At 41.4% G+C, this 14,758-nt stretch overlaps 1 protein-coding gene across 1 annotated transcript; it reads left to right on the plus strand.

Moving 5' to 3' along the window:
• The first annotated feature begins 350 nt into the window (after positions 1-350).
• LOC124082545 (T-cell surface glycoprotein CD1a-like) lies at positions 351-13,330 on the plus strand. The gene is made up of 8 exons (XM_058574123.1): positions 351-372; positions 7,553-7,690; positions 10,487-10,741; positions 11,098-11,108; positions 11,295-11,772; positions 11,955-12,236; positions 12,573-12,663; positions 12,840-13,330. The coding sequence occupies exons 1-8, from the start codon at positions 351-353 to the stop codon at positions 12,880-12,882; spliced, it is 1,320 nt and encodes a 439-aa protein (XP_058430106.1). The 3' UTR covers positions 12,883-13,330.
• The last annotated feature ends 1,428 nt before the right edge of the window (positions 13,331-14,758 follow it).

The raw sequence follows: 14,758 nt of genomic DNA on the forward strand, positions 1-14,758 counted from the left end.
GTCAATATATATATATATATATATATATATATATATATATATATATATATATATAATATTGTCAATATAACATGATAGTAGCAGATGCCTCTGTACCATCCCTACTGAAGCAATTGAGATAGAAGCTAACTTGCCCTGCACTGTATATCCTCTGCATCTTTGCCCCAGGATTTTTTCTTGCAATGTGACTGGGACACCTGAGAGAAGCCACATAGCATTTGTGAATGCTCAAAACTGCAAGTGTCAGGGAGGTAATACCTCACAGGGCAATCCTTGACTATTAATGGATGAGAGGTTATGAATATGTGCTCTCTCAACTCTCAGGGAGGTAATTCAGGGTCGCAATCAGTATGCAGGATGAGGAGCTCCCAGGTAGGTCAGACCCTAGTTTTTCATAACTGTGACAAGGCTGATAACTTCACTGTTGTGGCTTTACATCCTTTCCTGTTGTACCTTTCTTAGTGTCCCACTCCTGGGACCTAGCGTCATGTCCCCAAATAAAGTTCTATCTTTAAAGCTCCCAATATCAATATAGATTACTGTGATTTTCTCTTGTTTTTTGCTTTAGGATCTACATTGTGGAAGAAAACTAAGCATGATCCACTACTATTTTCAAAAGAAATTTTTAAAAATTTGTTTTAATTAGTTATGCATGACAGTAAAGTGCAGTTTGCTATATCATATATAATGGAGCATAATTCCTCCTTCTTCTGATTGTACATGATGTAGAATCACACAGGTGGTGTAGTTATATATAGGGTAAACCATAGGGTAATAATGTCTGATTCGTTCTACTGTTCTTCCTTCCTCCTGCCCACTCCCCATCCTTCACTCTCCTCTACCCAATCCAAGGAAACTCTATTCTTCCCTAGCTCCCCCTTCCATTGAATTAGCAACTGCATATCAGAAAAAACATTCAGCTTTTGTTTTTTGAGGGGATTGGCTTATTTTGCTTAGCATGATATTCTCAAGCTCTGTCCAAATGCCATTATTTTATTCTTCTTCAAGGCCGAATAATATTATATTATATATATATATATATATTACATTTTAAAAATTCATTTATCTATTGAAGGACACCTAGGTTGGTTACATAGTTTAGCTATTGTGAATTGAGCTGCTATAAATATTGTTGTGGCTGCATCATTGTAATATGCTGATTTTAAATCCTTTGGGTATAAACCGAGGAGTAGGATAGCTGGGTCATATGGTGGTTCCATTCCAAGTTTTCTGAGGAATCTCCATACTGCTTTCCATAAGGGTTGCACCAAATTGCAGTCCCACCAGCAAAGTATGAGTGTACTTTTCCCTCACATCCTCACCAACGCTTATTGTTTTTTGTATTCTTGATAACTGCTGATCTAACTGGAGTGAGATGAAATCTTAAGAGTAGTTTTGATTTGCATTTCTCTAATTGCTAGAGATATTGAACATTTTTTCATGTATTTTTTGATTGATTGCATTTCTTCTTCTTGGAATGCTCTGTTCACTTCATTAGCCCATTTTTGATTAATTTTTATGGTTTTATTTTTTTTTTTTGAGTTCTTTATATATCTTGGAGATTAATGCTCTATCTGAGGTGTAAGTGGTAAAGATTTTCTCCCATTCTGTAGGCGCTTTCTTCATATTACTGTTTGTTTCCTTTGTTGAGAAGCTTTTTAGGTCAAATCTGTCCCATTTATTGATTCTTGATTTTACTTCTTGTGCCACAGGAATTTTGTTAAGGAAGTGAGATCCTAAGACTGACATGCCTATAATATTGAGTGTTTTGTTTTTTGATTTTTATTAGAACCCTGTGTGGCTTTGCTTGTGACGTCATTGAAAAATACTTTTAGAGGCTAAAGGTGTAGAATACAAAGGAATATTCCTGGCATTCATGTTTTTTATTATTTGGAAAACAGTATCTTGAATACCATGCATGAAACAATTCCAGGCACAAAAAAATACACAAAAAACAAGTTTAATCAAGTGCCAGTCATTTTCTAGAGTACATTTGGAGGCAAGCAAAACCTTCTCAGCAATATCACTATATATACAGAAGCTTGGACAAGTGCACATGAATTGCTAAGGAGTCTCTGCATGTCATTTTAAAGACCAGGAATATGAAGGAAAGCATGACCAGGAGAGACCTATCTGAGAAAAGAACAGAAAATAGGTTTCCAGAAAATGGAGCACAAGACAGACCCAAATTAACACTGTTCTTTCTTTTTATTTTTTTCCAGTGGTGGGGGTGATGCTATTTTTAAATTATTTTATTGTGAAATGTCAAAATAGATAAGGCTTAGCTCAAATATATAAAATTAAAAGAAAAATTATACATTCAACTGTAATACAGCAAAGGATATTGGTTCCTTGGAATCCAGTCAAGAAATAGAACATTGCAGTATTGTGGTTTGGTGTGGTTTGTTCCCCAGAGGTTCATGTTCTGGAATCTTGGTTCCCAATGTAAAGGTATCGAGAGGTAGCAGATCTTTAAGGAATGAAGCATAGGGGAAGGGGATCAGGTCATGGGAGCCACACTATATTTGGATGTTGAATGTCCCCATAGGTTCATGTGTTAAATGTTTGGTTGCCAGAGTGGGGTTAATGGGAGGTGGTGTAACCTTTAGGAGACAAGTCCTTAGGTCATTGAAAGCTTAACCTTGTTGGGATTTGTAGGACCTCTGTCTCTTCCTCTATTTTGTCTATCTCCTTTTTGCTCCCTGGATTATGATGCCAGCAGTTTTGCTCTGTCATGTTCTCCCAATATAACGTGCAGTCTCACTGTTGTCCCAAAGTTATGGGATCATCTAATTGTGGACTGGAGCCTCTAAGACTGTGAGCCCAAAACCCCTTTTATTCTCAGAAACTTAATTATTGCAGGTATTTCACTGATGGAAACCGGCTAACACAGGACACCACCCTGGATTTCTCAGCTTTCTACTGAGGAGTTAGAGAAGTTGTTTCCTGAACTCTGAAGGTACCATAGGTGGCGGTTAGTGTATAGGTTCAAAGTCAATCCTTTCTGACTTCTTCATATATTTCTGAATTAAAAATCACTCGAGATAGTCTCATGGTTATGTGTTCTCACTGCCTTGGTCATATCTGATTATTTCAGCCCAAATTCTGGTTCCAAGACTAAGTCCATGTGAGCAGTGCTAATGAAAATAAAACATATTTAATGAAGCTCATTCTTTTCTCTGTACTTTCTTTGATGTGCTGTTTTCATGGTTGGTTAATATGTGCTTTTCTCTAGAGTTTCAGCTTTTATCTTTATATCCTTTTTAATCCTAGTGTTGAATTCAATCCTTGCTATATTGTAGACACAGATGGAATGCCTATTCCAGGAATAACAACTATATAAAAAAGTTTGTTTTACATTTGTTTTATGTTCTGAGTTTCCTGGATCTCTTGAAAATTCTCTTTGAAAATAAAAATTATTTTTCAGACTCATTAACTCTACTTTGGAGATTTTGCCTTTTACCAATACTGAGAGTCACATGTTTCATTAATTCTGGAAAATTCTCAGGCACAATTTCTTTAAGTATATCATTTTCCATTATGTTTTTGTCTCCTTATAACATTCTCATAGGACTATATTGGGATTCAAACTAATGTTTGTCCCTTTTGTTGTTGTTTAGTTGATGCTGGAATTTAATTCCAGGCCCACTCTACCATGTAGCTGCATTTTTATTTTATTTCTTTGAGACAAGGTCTCACTAAGTTGCCCAGGCTGACCTCAAAGCTGCAAACCTGCTACCTCAGTCTCCTGATTCACTGGAACAAATGGTGGGACCCACCTCATCTAGCTATGCTTTATATCTTTCAATGCCCCCCATTTTTCCCCAAAGCTTTCATCTGTATATTGCATTAGAAGGAAGTTTTCAGACCTTCTGATTCAGAAATATTTCAAAATTATTTCTCTTTTGTTTAGTCTACTTTTTGAGTTTGTATACAATTATAGCAATAACAGTAGTTTTAAGGTTAAATTTGCTTTACAAATGTGTCTGGTATTTTTTTTTAAATCATGTCCCTTTTTTGTATGATTTATTTTTCTTTTACCATATAATTCTAACTTTAAGCATGTAATTTCCTATGTGTGTGTTTTTTGGGTCAACTAAATTTCCTCTGTCAACTTCCATTCATGGTGTATTATTTTAATCTCTACCCTCTACATTTGAACTGTGGCTAATTAAGGAAGTCTTTGTGTGGGTCATTTTCACAGCTTGTTGGAGGGGGTTCTCCTAATCAATTTTGCTTTAAATTTTACCTGCTTTCATAGAGGTATTAAAAATTTACAATAAAAAATTTGCTCCCAGGATGTAGTCTTTCTATTCACACATCAGACACTAATCTCTAGGATATATAAAGAACTCAGAAAGAAATGGGGCTGGGGATGTGGCTCAAGCGGTAGCGTGCTCGCCTGGCATGCGTGCAGCCCGGGTTCGATCCTCAGCACCACATACAAACAAAGGTGTTGTGTCCGCTGAAAACTAAAATAAATAAATAAATATTTAAAAAAAAAAAAGAACTCAGAAAGCTAAACACCAAAAAAAAAAAATAATAATCCAATCAATAAATGGGCCAATGACCTGAACAGACACTTCTCAGAAGAGGATATACAATCAATCAACAAATATATGAAAAAATGTTCATCATCGCTAGCAATTAGAGAAATGCAAATCAAAGCTACTCTAAGATATCATCTCACTCTAGTCAGAATGGCAGCTATATGAAGACAAATAACAATAAGTGTTGGCGAGGATGTGGGGAAAAGGGTACACTCATACTTTGCTGCAAATTGGTGCAGCCAATATGGAAAGCAGTATGCAGATTCCTTGAAAATTTGGGAATGTAACCATCATTTGACCAAGCTACCACTCTCTTTAGTCTATACCCAAAGGATTTAAAATCAGCATATTACAGGGACACAGCCACATCAATGTTTATAGCAGCACAATTTGCAATAGCTAAACTGTGGAACCAACCTAGATGCCCTTCGTAGATGAGTGGACTAAAAATATGTGGCATATATACCCAATGGAATTTTACTCAGCAATAAAAGGGAATAAAATCATGGCATTTGCAGGTAAATGGATGGAGTTGGAGAGGATAATGCTAAGTGAAGCTAGCCAATCCCCAAGAAACAAATGCCAAATGTTTTCTCTGATGTAAGGAATGGGGTTCATAGTTGGGTAGGGAGGGGGAGCATGGGAGGAATAGATGAACTCAAGATAAGCCTGAGGGGTGGGAGGCAAAGGGATGGAGCAGGGGATTAGCAAGGATGGTGAAATGTGATGGACATCATTATCCAAAGTACATGTATGAAGACACGAATTGGTGTCAACATACTTTATATACAGTTAGAGATATGAAAAATTGTGCTGTATATGTATATAAAATAAGAATTATAATGCATTTTGCTATCATTTATTCTTAAAAAAATCAATAAAAAATTGCAATAAATTTTTCTTATTATGAATTTTATTCCAGGATTATGTAAGTAGATATTTTTTAACTCTGAATTCAGAACAGTGATTTGTAATTTTCAGAATGAGGAAAACAACCAACCATCATTTAGCAAACAGATATACCAGCTTCCTTTCGTATATAATTGGGTTCGATTTTTTCCTAGCTTCTTCTGTCTCAGAATTGAAGGTATGGAAGAAGCCTGCATTACAATTCTGACCTTGTTTGCCCAGACCTAAGTCCTGAATTTCAGATCCAGGAGACCACAGCAGCCCAACCAGTAGGGAACTTGGGCGTAACAATATCTGGTGTACACTGGTGCCAGATACCAGTTTTACATGTCTTTGCTTTTTTACCCAAAAGGACTTCACTTATTTTATTCTAAATGCTGCTCTGCATTTAAACTAGTTTAAAATGTAATCTCACATTTCCTGGTGTTTTCTACTGGCAGGTCTTTTTAACCTATTGTATGAGCCATCTCGACAGAAACAACTGCATAACTTTGTGTTTTACATTAACACAGAGGATTCCAAGGGCCATGTGATAAATTGTTTTACTGGGATTGTCAAGGGAGTCAAGGAGGAAGGATGGAGGTTAAACTGAATGGATAGAAGGGAGAAACAGAACAGAGATGAGGTCCTGGGGCTGAGATAAGAGCTAAGTGAAGAATGATGGTGAAAACCTGGGGAGGGAAAGAGGAGAGAGAAGCAGAATAGGGAAGAGAGGACACATGGGTGGGTAGACATGGGAGAGCAGCAAGTCACAAAGAACGTCACAGCCACAGGATAGCAGCTAACATTCAGTTCCTTCCTGTCATTTTACATTCAGGGACACTGAGGCCAGGCTCAGGACATTGCAATTTGGTGCAGGTGTTCTGTACGTGAAATCATCATGGGTCTCAGTCTGAAGCTCCATTTACTGCAAGAAATTTGCTATGAGAGGAAAAAACACACCGGTTATACGTAAGAAAGACAGAAAGACAAGAGAAAAACTTGAGGAAGTATGGAGGGGAAGGAGAAGCACAGTGCTGGCAGGAAGTTAGGACAGGCAGTGGGTTTCTCGGGGAGAGAAATTGAGGTCTGTGTTGGTGAGGTGGGAAGTCAGATGGCACCGTGAGATCCTGTGGAGGGGGGAGCTTATGTCCTGGTTCCCGGGGAAGCTGTGTGGGGAAGGAGAAGTTCAGGAGTTGTGGTGTGTGCAGGGAGCAACAATTAGAAGTGTTAGGAAGAACACAGCATGCTGGTAGCCTAAGCAAAGATGAATCAAGAAGAAGAATCCTGAAGGAAGGTCTTGTTACAAAGAGAAGACTCCTGTGATGAACCCAGCCTAATTCCATCTTGAGTTTGGGAGCCATTTCATCACAAAGTCATGAAAAGTTAATTTGTGTTTTACTATAAATGACTGTGATTTCTAAACTTGTTTGGAATGCCTGCCCATGCCTTGAACCCACCCATGCCTGATTTTCCCTGACCTGGTAACAACCCTCTCTGAAACCTCATAAGTTCTGATGTTTGCATTTGAATTTGCTTCCTACCTTGAAATATCATGCCATGTAGATCTTTAACCTACTATCTGCCTTTGTATTATGCTTGTCAAAATCCTGTTATCTGTAAGTTTTCAAGATACCCCCATTTTGCAACTTTTTGTGCTATAAAATTGTGTTCCTAGAGAGCTGGGGTACTGGTCTCTAGCCCAGGGTTTTCGGGAAAGACAGTCCTGGCCAGCTCTGGTGTACACCAATGTAAGCTTGCTTTAATATGATTTAAAATTAGAGTCAGTGGTCTTTTCTTTGCATTGGGGTTTAACATCATGGATGCCCCTAAAATAGCAGAAACACCCTGCCTGGCTGAGTTCTATTTGGCATAGATCTTACTCATCTGGATTTTCATCATGTTTTCCTGTGACCAGGGAGCACACAACCATCAGTGATCTGTATAACCATTTCCTCTCTCAAAGATTTTTTCTTTTTCTGGTCCTGGTCACTTCCCACCTATTTTATCTCTTATTTTTTTCTCTATACTCTTGCTCTCTCTCAGCTCCCCCAGATCTCAGCCTCCCCCAGGCAGCTCCCAATGGTCTCCATCCTTTCCTTTCTCCTCCTCAGACCTTGTCTTTCACCCTCCACAGCTGAGAGCTCATTCGGGGGTGCAGTGGACTGGGGAGCTGCAGATCCTCAGTGGGACTCTGACCCAAGCACCAGCTGCTACCTGCATCCTCACCAGGAGCCCTCTGCCAGGGGAAAGTAGAGGGGAACAAATTTTGAATTCTTTTTCCAATCCCTTTATGCTTCCCTTGTTATGGTTTAGATATGAGGTGTTCCCCAAATGCTTATGTGTGAGACAGTGCAAGAAGATTTGGAGGTGAAATGACTGGGTCTTGAGAGCCTTAACCCAATTAGTAAGTTAATCCCCTGATAAAGATTAACTGAGTGTAACTGTGGGTTGGTAGGTGTGGCTGGGGAGGTGGGTTCCTGGGGATGTGACTTTGGAGAATATATTTTGTTCTTGATGAGTGGAGCGCTCTCTCTCTCTCTCTCTCCCCTTCTTGGTGGCCATGTCCAGACCTGCTTTCCTCTGCCACACTCTTCTGCCATGATGTCCTGCCTCACCTTGGGCCCTGAGGAGTGAAGTTGACCATCTATGGACTAAGAGCTTGGAAACTGTGAGACGCAAAATATACTTTTCCTTCTTCAAATTTTTCTTGTCATGTCCTTTGGTCTCAGAGGCAAAAACGCTCACTAAAACACCCCTCTTCCTCCTTCTCCTGCATCTGTTATATCCTTCTTTTCTCTTATCAGCTCACAACTTTTTGGTCCCAGAACCTCATTCCTTATTTAGTTAATTTTCTTTGCTCTCTTTCCTGTCCAACTGTAACTATCTTCTCCTTGATTTTGCCATCCCACACTCAAGAGCAGCAGTCATATATCTTGTGGGATCCAGGGAAAAATGAAAATGTAGAACCTTCTCTTAGTCATTCAGGTTAATATCACAGAATGCCATAGAATGGGTGGATTATAACCAATAAAAATTATTTTTCACATTTCTGGAGTCTGAAAAGTCCAAGGTCAAGATAGATTTAGTTTGTATTGAGACCTGCATTTTGGTTCATCAAAGACACCTTCAAAATATTTTCACATCACGGAAGGTTTATTTGGTCTCTCTGAGGTTCCCTTTATAAGGCACAAGTCTCATTTCTGAGATGGAGACAGCATGACCTAATCACCTCCCTAAGGCCCCACCTCCTAATACCATCACATGGGTGGTTAGGACTCCAGTATGTGAATTTGGGGAAGACATAAAGATTCAGAACATAGGAGGTGTGTGCTCAAAAGGGAGGGGAGGGAGTGCTTTTAAAGGTACTAAAATTCAAAACTTCTTATTTCAAGGAAAGGTTATGTCTCTGTGTTTTTATTTGACTTGCTAATGTTATGTCCCTTGGGCACAGGGATACTTACGGGATGATTGCAGGAGCACTTAGACACCTGGGCTCTGCAGTTCATGACTTCAAGCAAGCTTCCCTGCCTGGTTCCTGCTACCCCAGTTGCTCAAATGATCCTTACCCTGGCTGAACTGAAGTGGGAATTTCAAGTGGCCTTCCCCACACTTGGCACCAGGTTGAGCACTGAAACTACATTAAATTACATGGAGATGCATTTGGTCCTTGGAATAAGTGTGGACAAGTTACAAAATGACTTGGGGCAGACTTTAGATGGTATCACTGCCCCTGTGTTCTGCCCACACACTGTTGGGTGCATGTGCCATTCTCCCTTTGTGCCTGCAAGTCATGGGGCAGTGACCGAGGCTGATGGCAGATGGGGCCTTCAGAGAGACATGGTCAGTGCAGTGGTGGCAGGATGGAGGTGGATAGGAAGAGTGTAGAGTTACCAGGGCCCCAGACAGTGAGGAGCAGGTGGAAGGGTACTGCACCTGTGGTGAGGTTGTGGGAGGGAGAACCCTACAGAAGCTGGGGAGGCTCTGTGAGCTCCCATAGAAGTTTCACTGAACTTTGCTTATGAAACACAAAGTCAATAAAATTACTATAAAATTCAAGGTGGTGATCATGGAGCAGTAAGTGTATCACTGGACTGGCTGCATGTCTCCCAGAGTGCACCCTGGATACAGGATCCACAGACTAATTAGTTGATAGTGGTGTAGAGGACAATCCAAAGTGATTCTGAAGAAGTAAATAAAATAACCAGTGATGTCAGCGACATGAAGATGGTGGCATGGGGGATGGGGTAGGGAAGAGGACACATGGGGGAAGAATTCAAAATTATTCAAATAACTCAAAATGCTTACAATCATGGGATCAATACCCAACACTGAAAGAAGAGTTCCTAGGGGTATGGTGACTTTCAGTGCCACATAAAACATGTTGCATAGCAGTTGAAATAGGGGAAGATGACCAGGATGGAAATATGAGACAGTGAGAGAAGTTGGAAGACTGGGCAGAGACTCAGAAGAGCAGGGGAAATGGGAAACTGAGTAGGTGGTCAGGGTTTGGGGTGGAAGCAGATTTTCAGGCAGGAGAGGTCTGTCTGTTGGTTGAATACGGAAGTCAGAAGAGAGGTCTGTGGGGTAGGTTTGTTTAGAACAGAAATCCAAGGACAACTTTTCTTAAGAGAAAGAAGTAGCATCTGCAAGTGCCATGTTGTCTCTGCTACTCCCCTTGCTAGCTGCTCTCTTCCCAGTAGGTGACAGTGAATATGGTAAGAATTGTGGCAAGAGACCTGTTAGGGGCAAGTGTGTGTGTGTGTGTGTGTGTGTGTGTGTGTGTTGATGGTAGTTTCCCCTGCACATACCTGGAGAGAACGAGTGCCAAGCTGGCCCCATTCTGCGTGTTCTTACTCAAGCCCTCTGTGCTCTCATGGAGGATGTTGGTAGAGCATGGGACCCTGGGGGCCAACAGATGTCAGCTAAAGTAAAGGTGGCTCTCCACATTTCCAGACTCTGAGTCTTCCCACTCTGACAACTTTCTTTTCCTAGTCTCTCCCTCCCAATGTCACATTTCCCCACATTCTATCTATTCTTCATCACAGGGTTTGAGGAGCCTGTCTCCTACCATCTCCTCCAGACGTCATCCTTTCACAACCACTCCTGGGTACATCTGAGCTCAGGCTGGTTGGGGGAGCTGCAGATTCACAGATGGAACAGCAGCTCTGATGCCATCATTTACCTGTATCCCTGGTCCAGGGGCAACTTCAGTAACAGGGAGTTGGAGGATCTGGAAAGGTTTCTCCGGGTAAACTCCATTGGAATTCAGGAATTTTACACTGATTACTTCATGTCTGAAGGTGAGTTTAGTTCCATTGCTGGGGAGAAGAAAGCTAAGGTTTCTCAGTGAGCTTTTTGATCTGTGGTGCTGGGGATTGACCTTGTGCATGTGAGGCAAGCTCTCTATAAACTGAGCTATATCCTCAGCCCTCAGTGAACTTCTTATTCCTGTAGTAAACAGCCTACGCTGTTCGGAATCTTACTCCACACTCTTCAGCATAAAAGTGCAACCACACCCTGGGAAAGTGCTATACACCAGAACCCAATTCTTCAAAAACTTCAGTTTTTGCCACTTATGAACTGCTCCCTCATTGCCTGCGGGGCTGTGCGTTATTATCTCCCCTCAGAGGCATCCCGTGGCCACTCTTTTCCCCAGAAATCAGCCAGGTACCTTTAGCATCCTCACTCTTTGGTTGACTCCTTAAAGTGTGACTTTCTCTCCCATTTCATTCTTCAGTCATCCCCATCTGAACTGCTATGGTTACCATGGATACGTTCACCCTGGTTAGTTAGAGTCTCAGCTCTCTCACATTAATTCCTTCACCCCCCACCATCACTATCACCTTTGAACAGTCCCCTCCCTTCCTCATATTATCGTCTCTTCCTCCACCTCCAGCTCCTACCAGTTCCCCTTTCTGTGAACCTCAGACCAAACCACACTGTGGTCCATCCCCTAAACTCCCCAAACTCCCTTCTGCTTTTATAGTCTTTTGCTTTCATCTCATTCCATTTTCTCCCTTTTCTCCTCTAATTCATGACTCTTCTTCCCCAGATCCCTTTGATCTACAGATTGCAACAGGCTGTGAACTGCACTCTGGGAAGGGCTTCCTAGGCTTGAAGCATGTAGCTACCCAAGGACATGACTTCATGAGCTTCCAGAATAAAACATGGTCACCGTCTCCAGAGGGTGGAAGAAAGGCCCAGAAAGTCTGCAAACTGCTCAGTCAGAACCAAGACTACACACAGAGGTTACACAGGCTCCTCAGTGACACCTGCCCACGTTTCACCTTGGGTCTTCTAGATGCAGGGAAGGCTCATCTCCAGCAACAAGGTCAGTCTTGTAGCCCATCTCAAAGAATTTTTCTATTTTAAAGTCAAATTCAGGATAAAAAGAGGATATCGAGTGACATTTCCAGAAGGGGGAAGTATATATCCATGTAGTCTCATGTGGAGTTCTGAACCTCTCAGTGTATGTTAGAGTCTGTGTCTGGATGTGTTTTCTGTCCTTTGCAGTGAAGCCTGAGGCCTGGCTGTCCAGTGGCCCCAGTCCTGGGCCTGGCCGTCTGCTGCTGGTGTGTCATGTATCTGGCTTCTACCCAAAGCCCGTGTGGGTGATGTGGATGCGAGGTGAGGAGGAGCAGCAGGGCACTCAGAGAGGTGACTTCCTGCCCAATGCTGATGGGACGTGGTATCTCAGAGCAATCCTGGATGTGGCAGCTGGGGAGGCGGCTGGCCTGGCCTGCAGGGTGAAGCACAGGAGCCTAGGAGGGCAGGACCTCGTCCTCCACTGGGGTGGTAAGAGTGGGACCCAGGCTGGAGATGGGGGGAGGCAGTCTGCTATAGCAGAGCTTGAGGGCCAGCAAAAATTTGGGAGATTAGGGATTTTAGATCAAAAGAAGACAAATATTTTAATCCAAGGAATGGAAGAATTAAACATGAGGGATCTGTAGATGCAGAAATATGTAGGATAGAAGAAGGATTCCCCTCTGAAAAGGGATAAGAATAAAATAGGAGGAATGATTGGTGCAGTAGAAACTCAAGGAAAATAGTTAATACAGCAAACAGGGAGTGTGTGGAGTAAAACGGGGAATGGATTGGAAACAACATCCTGGTGTCCACTTGAATCTGCAGCACCTCATAGTGCCCTGGGCTGGATCCTCTTGGCAGTGATAGTGGCCCTGGCTCTTCTGACAGGTCTTGGATTTTGGTTTAGGAAACGCTGGTGAGTTCTTTGTATCCATCTGTCCTGTTTGTCCCTCCTCCCCAATGCTCTTCCCTTCTGTTTTGACTTTTTCCTCACTTTCCTTCTCCTCTCAGCCCCATTTCCATTTTCTGCTCAGTTCTCACCTCCACCTTATGAAGGTCTGTTATTTCTCTGTTCTCATTTGGTTCACTTAGGACACACTGTGAAGCTCCCTGCAGTGCTGTCCCTTTGAAGTGAGGACCCAGCTACCCAGGTGCCCAGTCTACACCTGGACACCACATGGTGATGACATCTCTTCAACTGTCCTTGTGAAACCTTGGTAATTTACCTGGTTCATGATCAGTTACCAATATGTGCTCAATGTAAACAAGGGTTTGTTGTTCTGACCTGGCTTCTGTGAATTTACCTCTGAATGAAATAATATCCTAGCAAGCTCCACCTGGTTAGATATAATGGATCATCAGATGAATTTCAGGTGTCACTTCCTCCGGGGGTCCTTTCTGGATCCACAGTGGGGAGCCCTCTCTCCTCCACCTGTGTGTCCCCACATGTCACTGTAGCCCTTACTGCCTACTTCTGTGGGCAGTTGTGTAGCTTTGTTTCTTCCTTTAGTTTTTAGAACATAGAGAGCAAAGCACGTGCTTTTGAAATATCTGTAGCCCTGGTGAACTGTCTGGAATAAAAACCTGTGTTGAATTTATATAAGGTTTGCAGTTTTTTTTTTCTTTTGAAATTCTCTGCCTTTGTGCCACCTGAGTTGTAGTTGAGACATTTCATGCTGGGTAGAATTTCCCCAAGTCATTTTTCAGCATTGAGAAACAAATCTAGGGATGAAATCATACAGACCAGAAGTTAGAGGTAAAGAACTCACAGAAGAGTCCTGCTCCACTGTAACCAAAGCCTACATGACCCTGAATTTCTCAGTCCTATTGGTCAGTATGCTTCCTTGAGTTTTTTGAGGTCATCAAGTTGGGTGTCCTCTTGTTGGAGACTGAAATCATCCTGCTAGATGCACACAGACGTCAGGGGACTCAGATGATCTCTACTTTTGGTCGCAACATCCTTTTATTTCCTTCTTCCTCCCACTTTCTTCCTGAAGTTGGCTATTCCTTAAAACATACCTCTTTTATTTTTTTAAAATACAAGTCCCTATCTTTTTCAACTTTTATACTACTTTGGTTTTAACTGTGGCATGTGCATTGGTCCCTCTCTGGGACATTTCATGAATTTTTGTCAAACCACTGACCAGGAACAAACGTGGTGGTTATGCTCCTGAGGAAGTGAGTGATTTTGAAGTTTCCTTATTCTTTTCTTCAGTTATATTAAGGCACGATATATTCTGTCAGTGTTTTGAGGGATGAAAAGAAAATTTTGCACAAGATTAAAAATTTACAAAATAAACAAAGTATGTAAATAACCCATTCCCAGATGAAAACCCCTAAAGATGAACATATATTAATGATACTCAAATGCACTAGTAATTAGAGAAGTGAAAATTGAAAGAAAGTGTTATTTTACATTACCCAATGGGAAAATCAGAAATCCAGAGAAACCCAGTGTATGCAGGAATGAGCAATAGTTGGACTCCTCCTGCATTGATGTGGTGAAGTGATAGGTAGAGCTTGTGGCAGTGTCTTATCTAAGTAGGTACACGTTGTGCTTGAAATCCCACTTCTGAACATAATGTCTCCACAGTTCCAAGAGGGAATATGCAATGGTGTTTTTCACAACAATTTAATGCTAAAAAGGTGTTAGAAGCATACCTGATATGTTTACCCTGTGGTAAACATGTTACCACTTTAGTGAAATGTGGCAGATGCACACTATGGGGTCCTTTGTTGAGGCCAGACATGGGCTAGACGTAGAGTGGTGTGGGAAGGTCTTTAAGAGCACACTAAATGAAATGCATTATGCACGAAGCATCGTTTTCTCCTTTTTTGTTACAATTCAAGTTTAACACAAAAGCAACACATTTTAGAAGACCATAGATAGAGAAGGATGATAGATTAATATATTAAAATGTTGGGGAAAGGAAAAAAATTGGGATAAAAAAATTAAATGGTTTGAATAGTTAAATAGAAGAAGCACAACTGGGAGGAGGTATAGGAAAAGG

Source organism: Marmota monax, unplaced genomic scaffold (genome assembly GCF_021218885.2).
Source record: "Marmota monax isolate L192 unplaced genomic scaffold, Marmota_monax_Labrador192_F-V1.1 WCK01_AAM20220418_F8-fsc00145, whole genome shotgun sequence".
NCBI lineage: Eukaryota > Metazoa > Chordata > Mammalia > Rodentia > Sciuridae > Marmota > Marmota monax.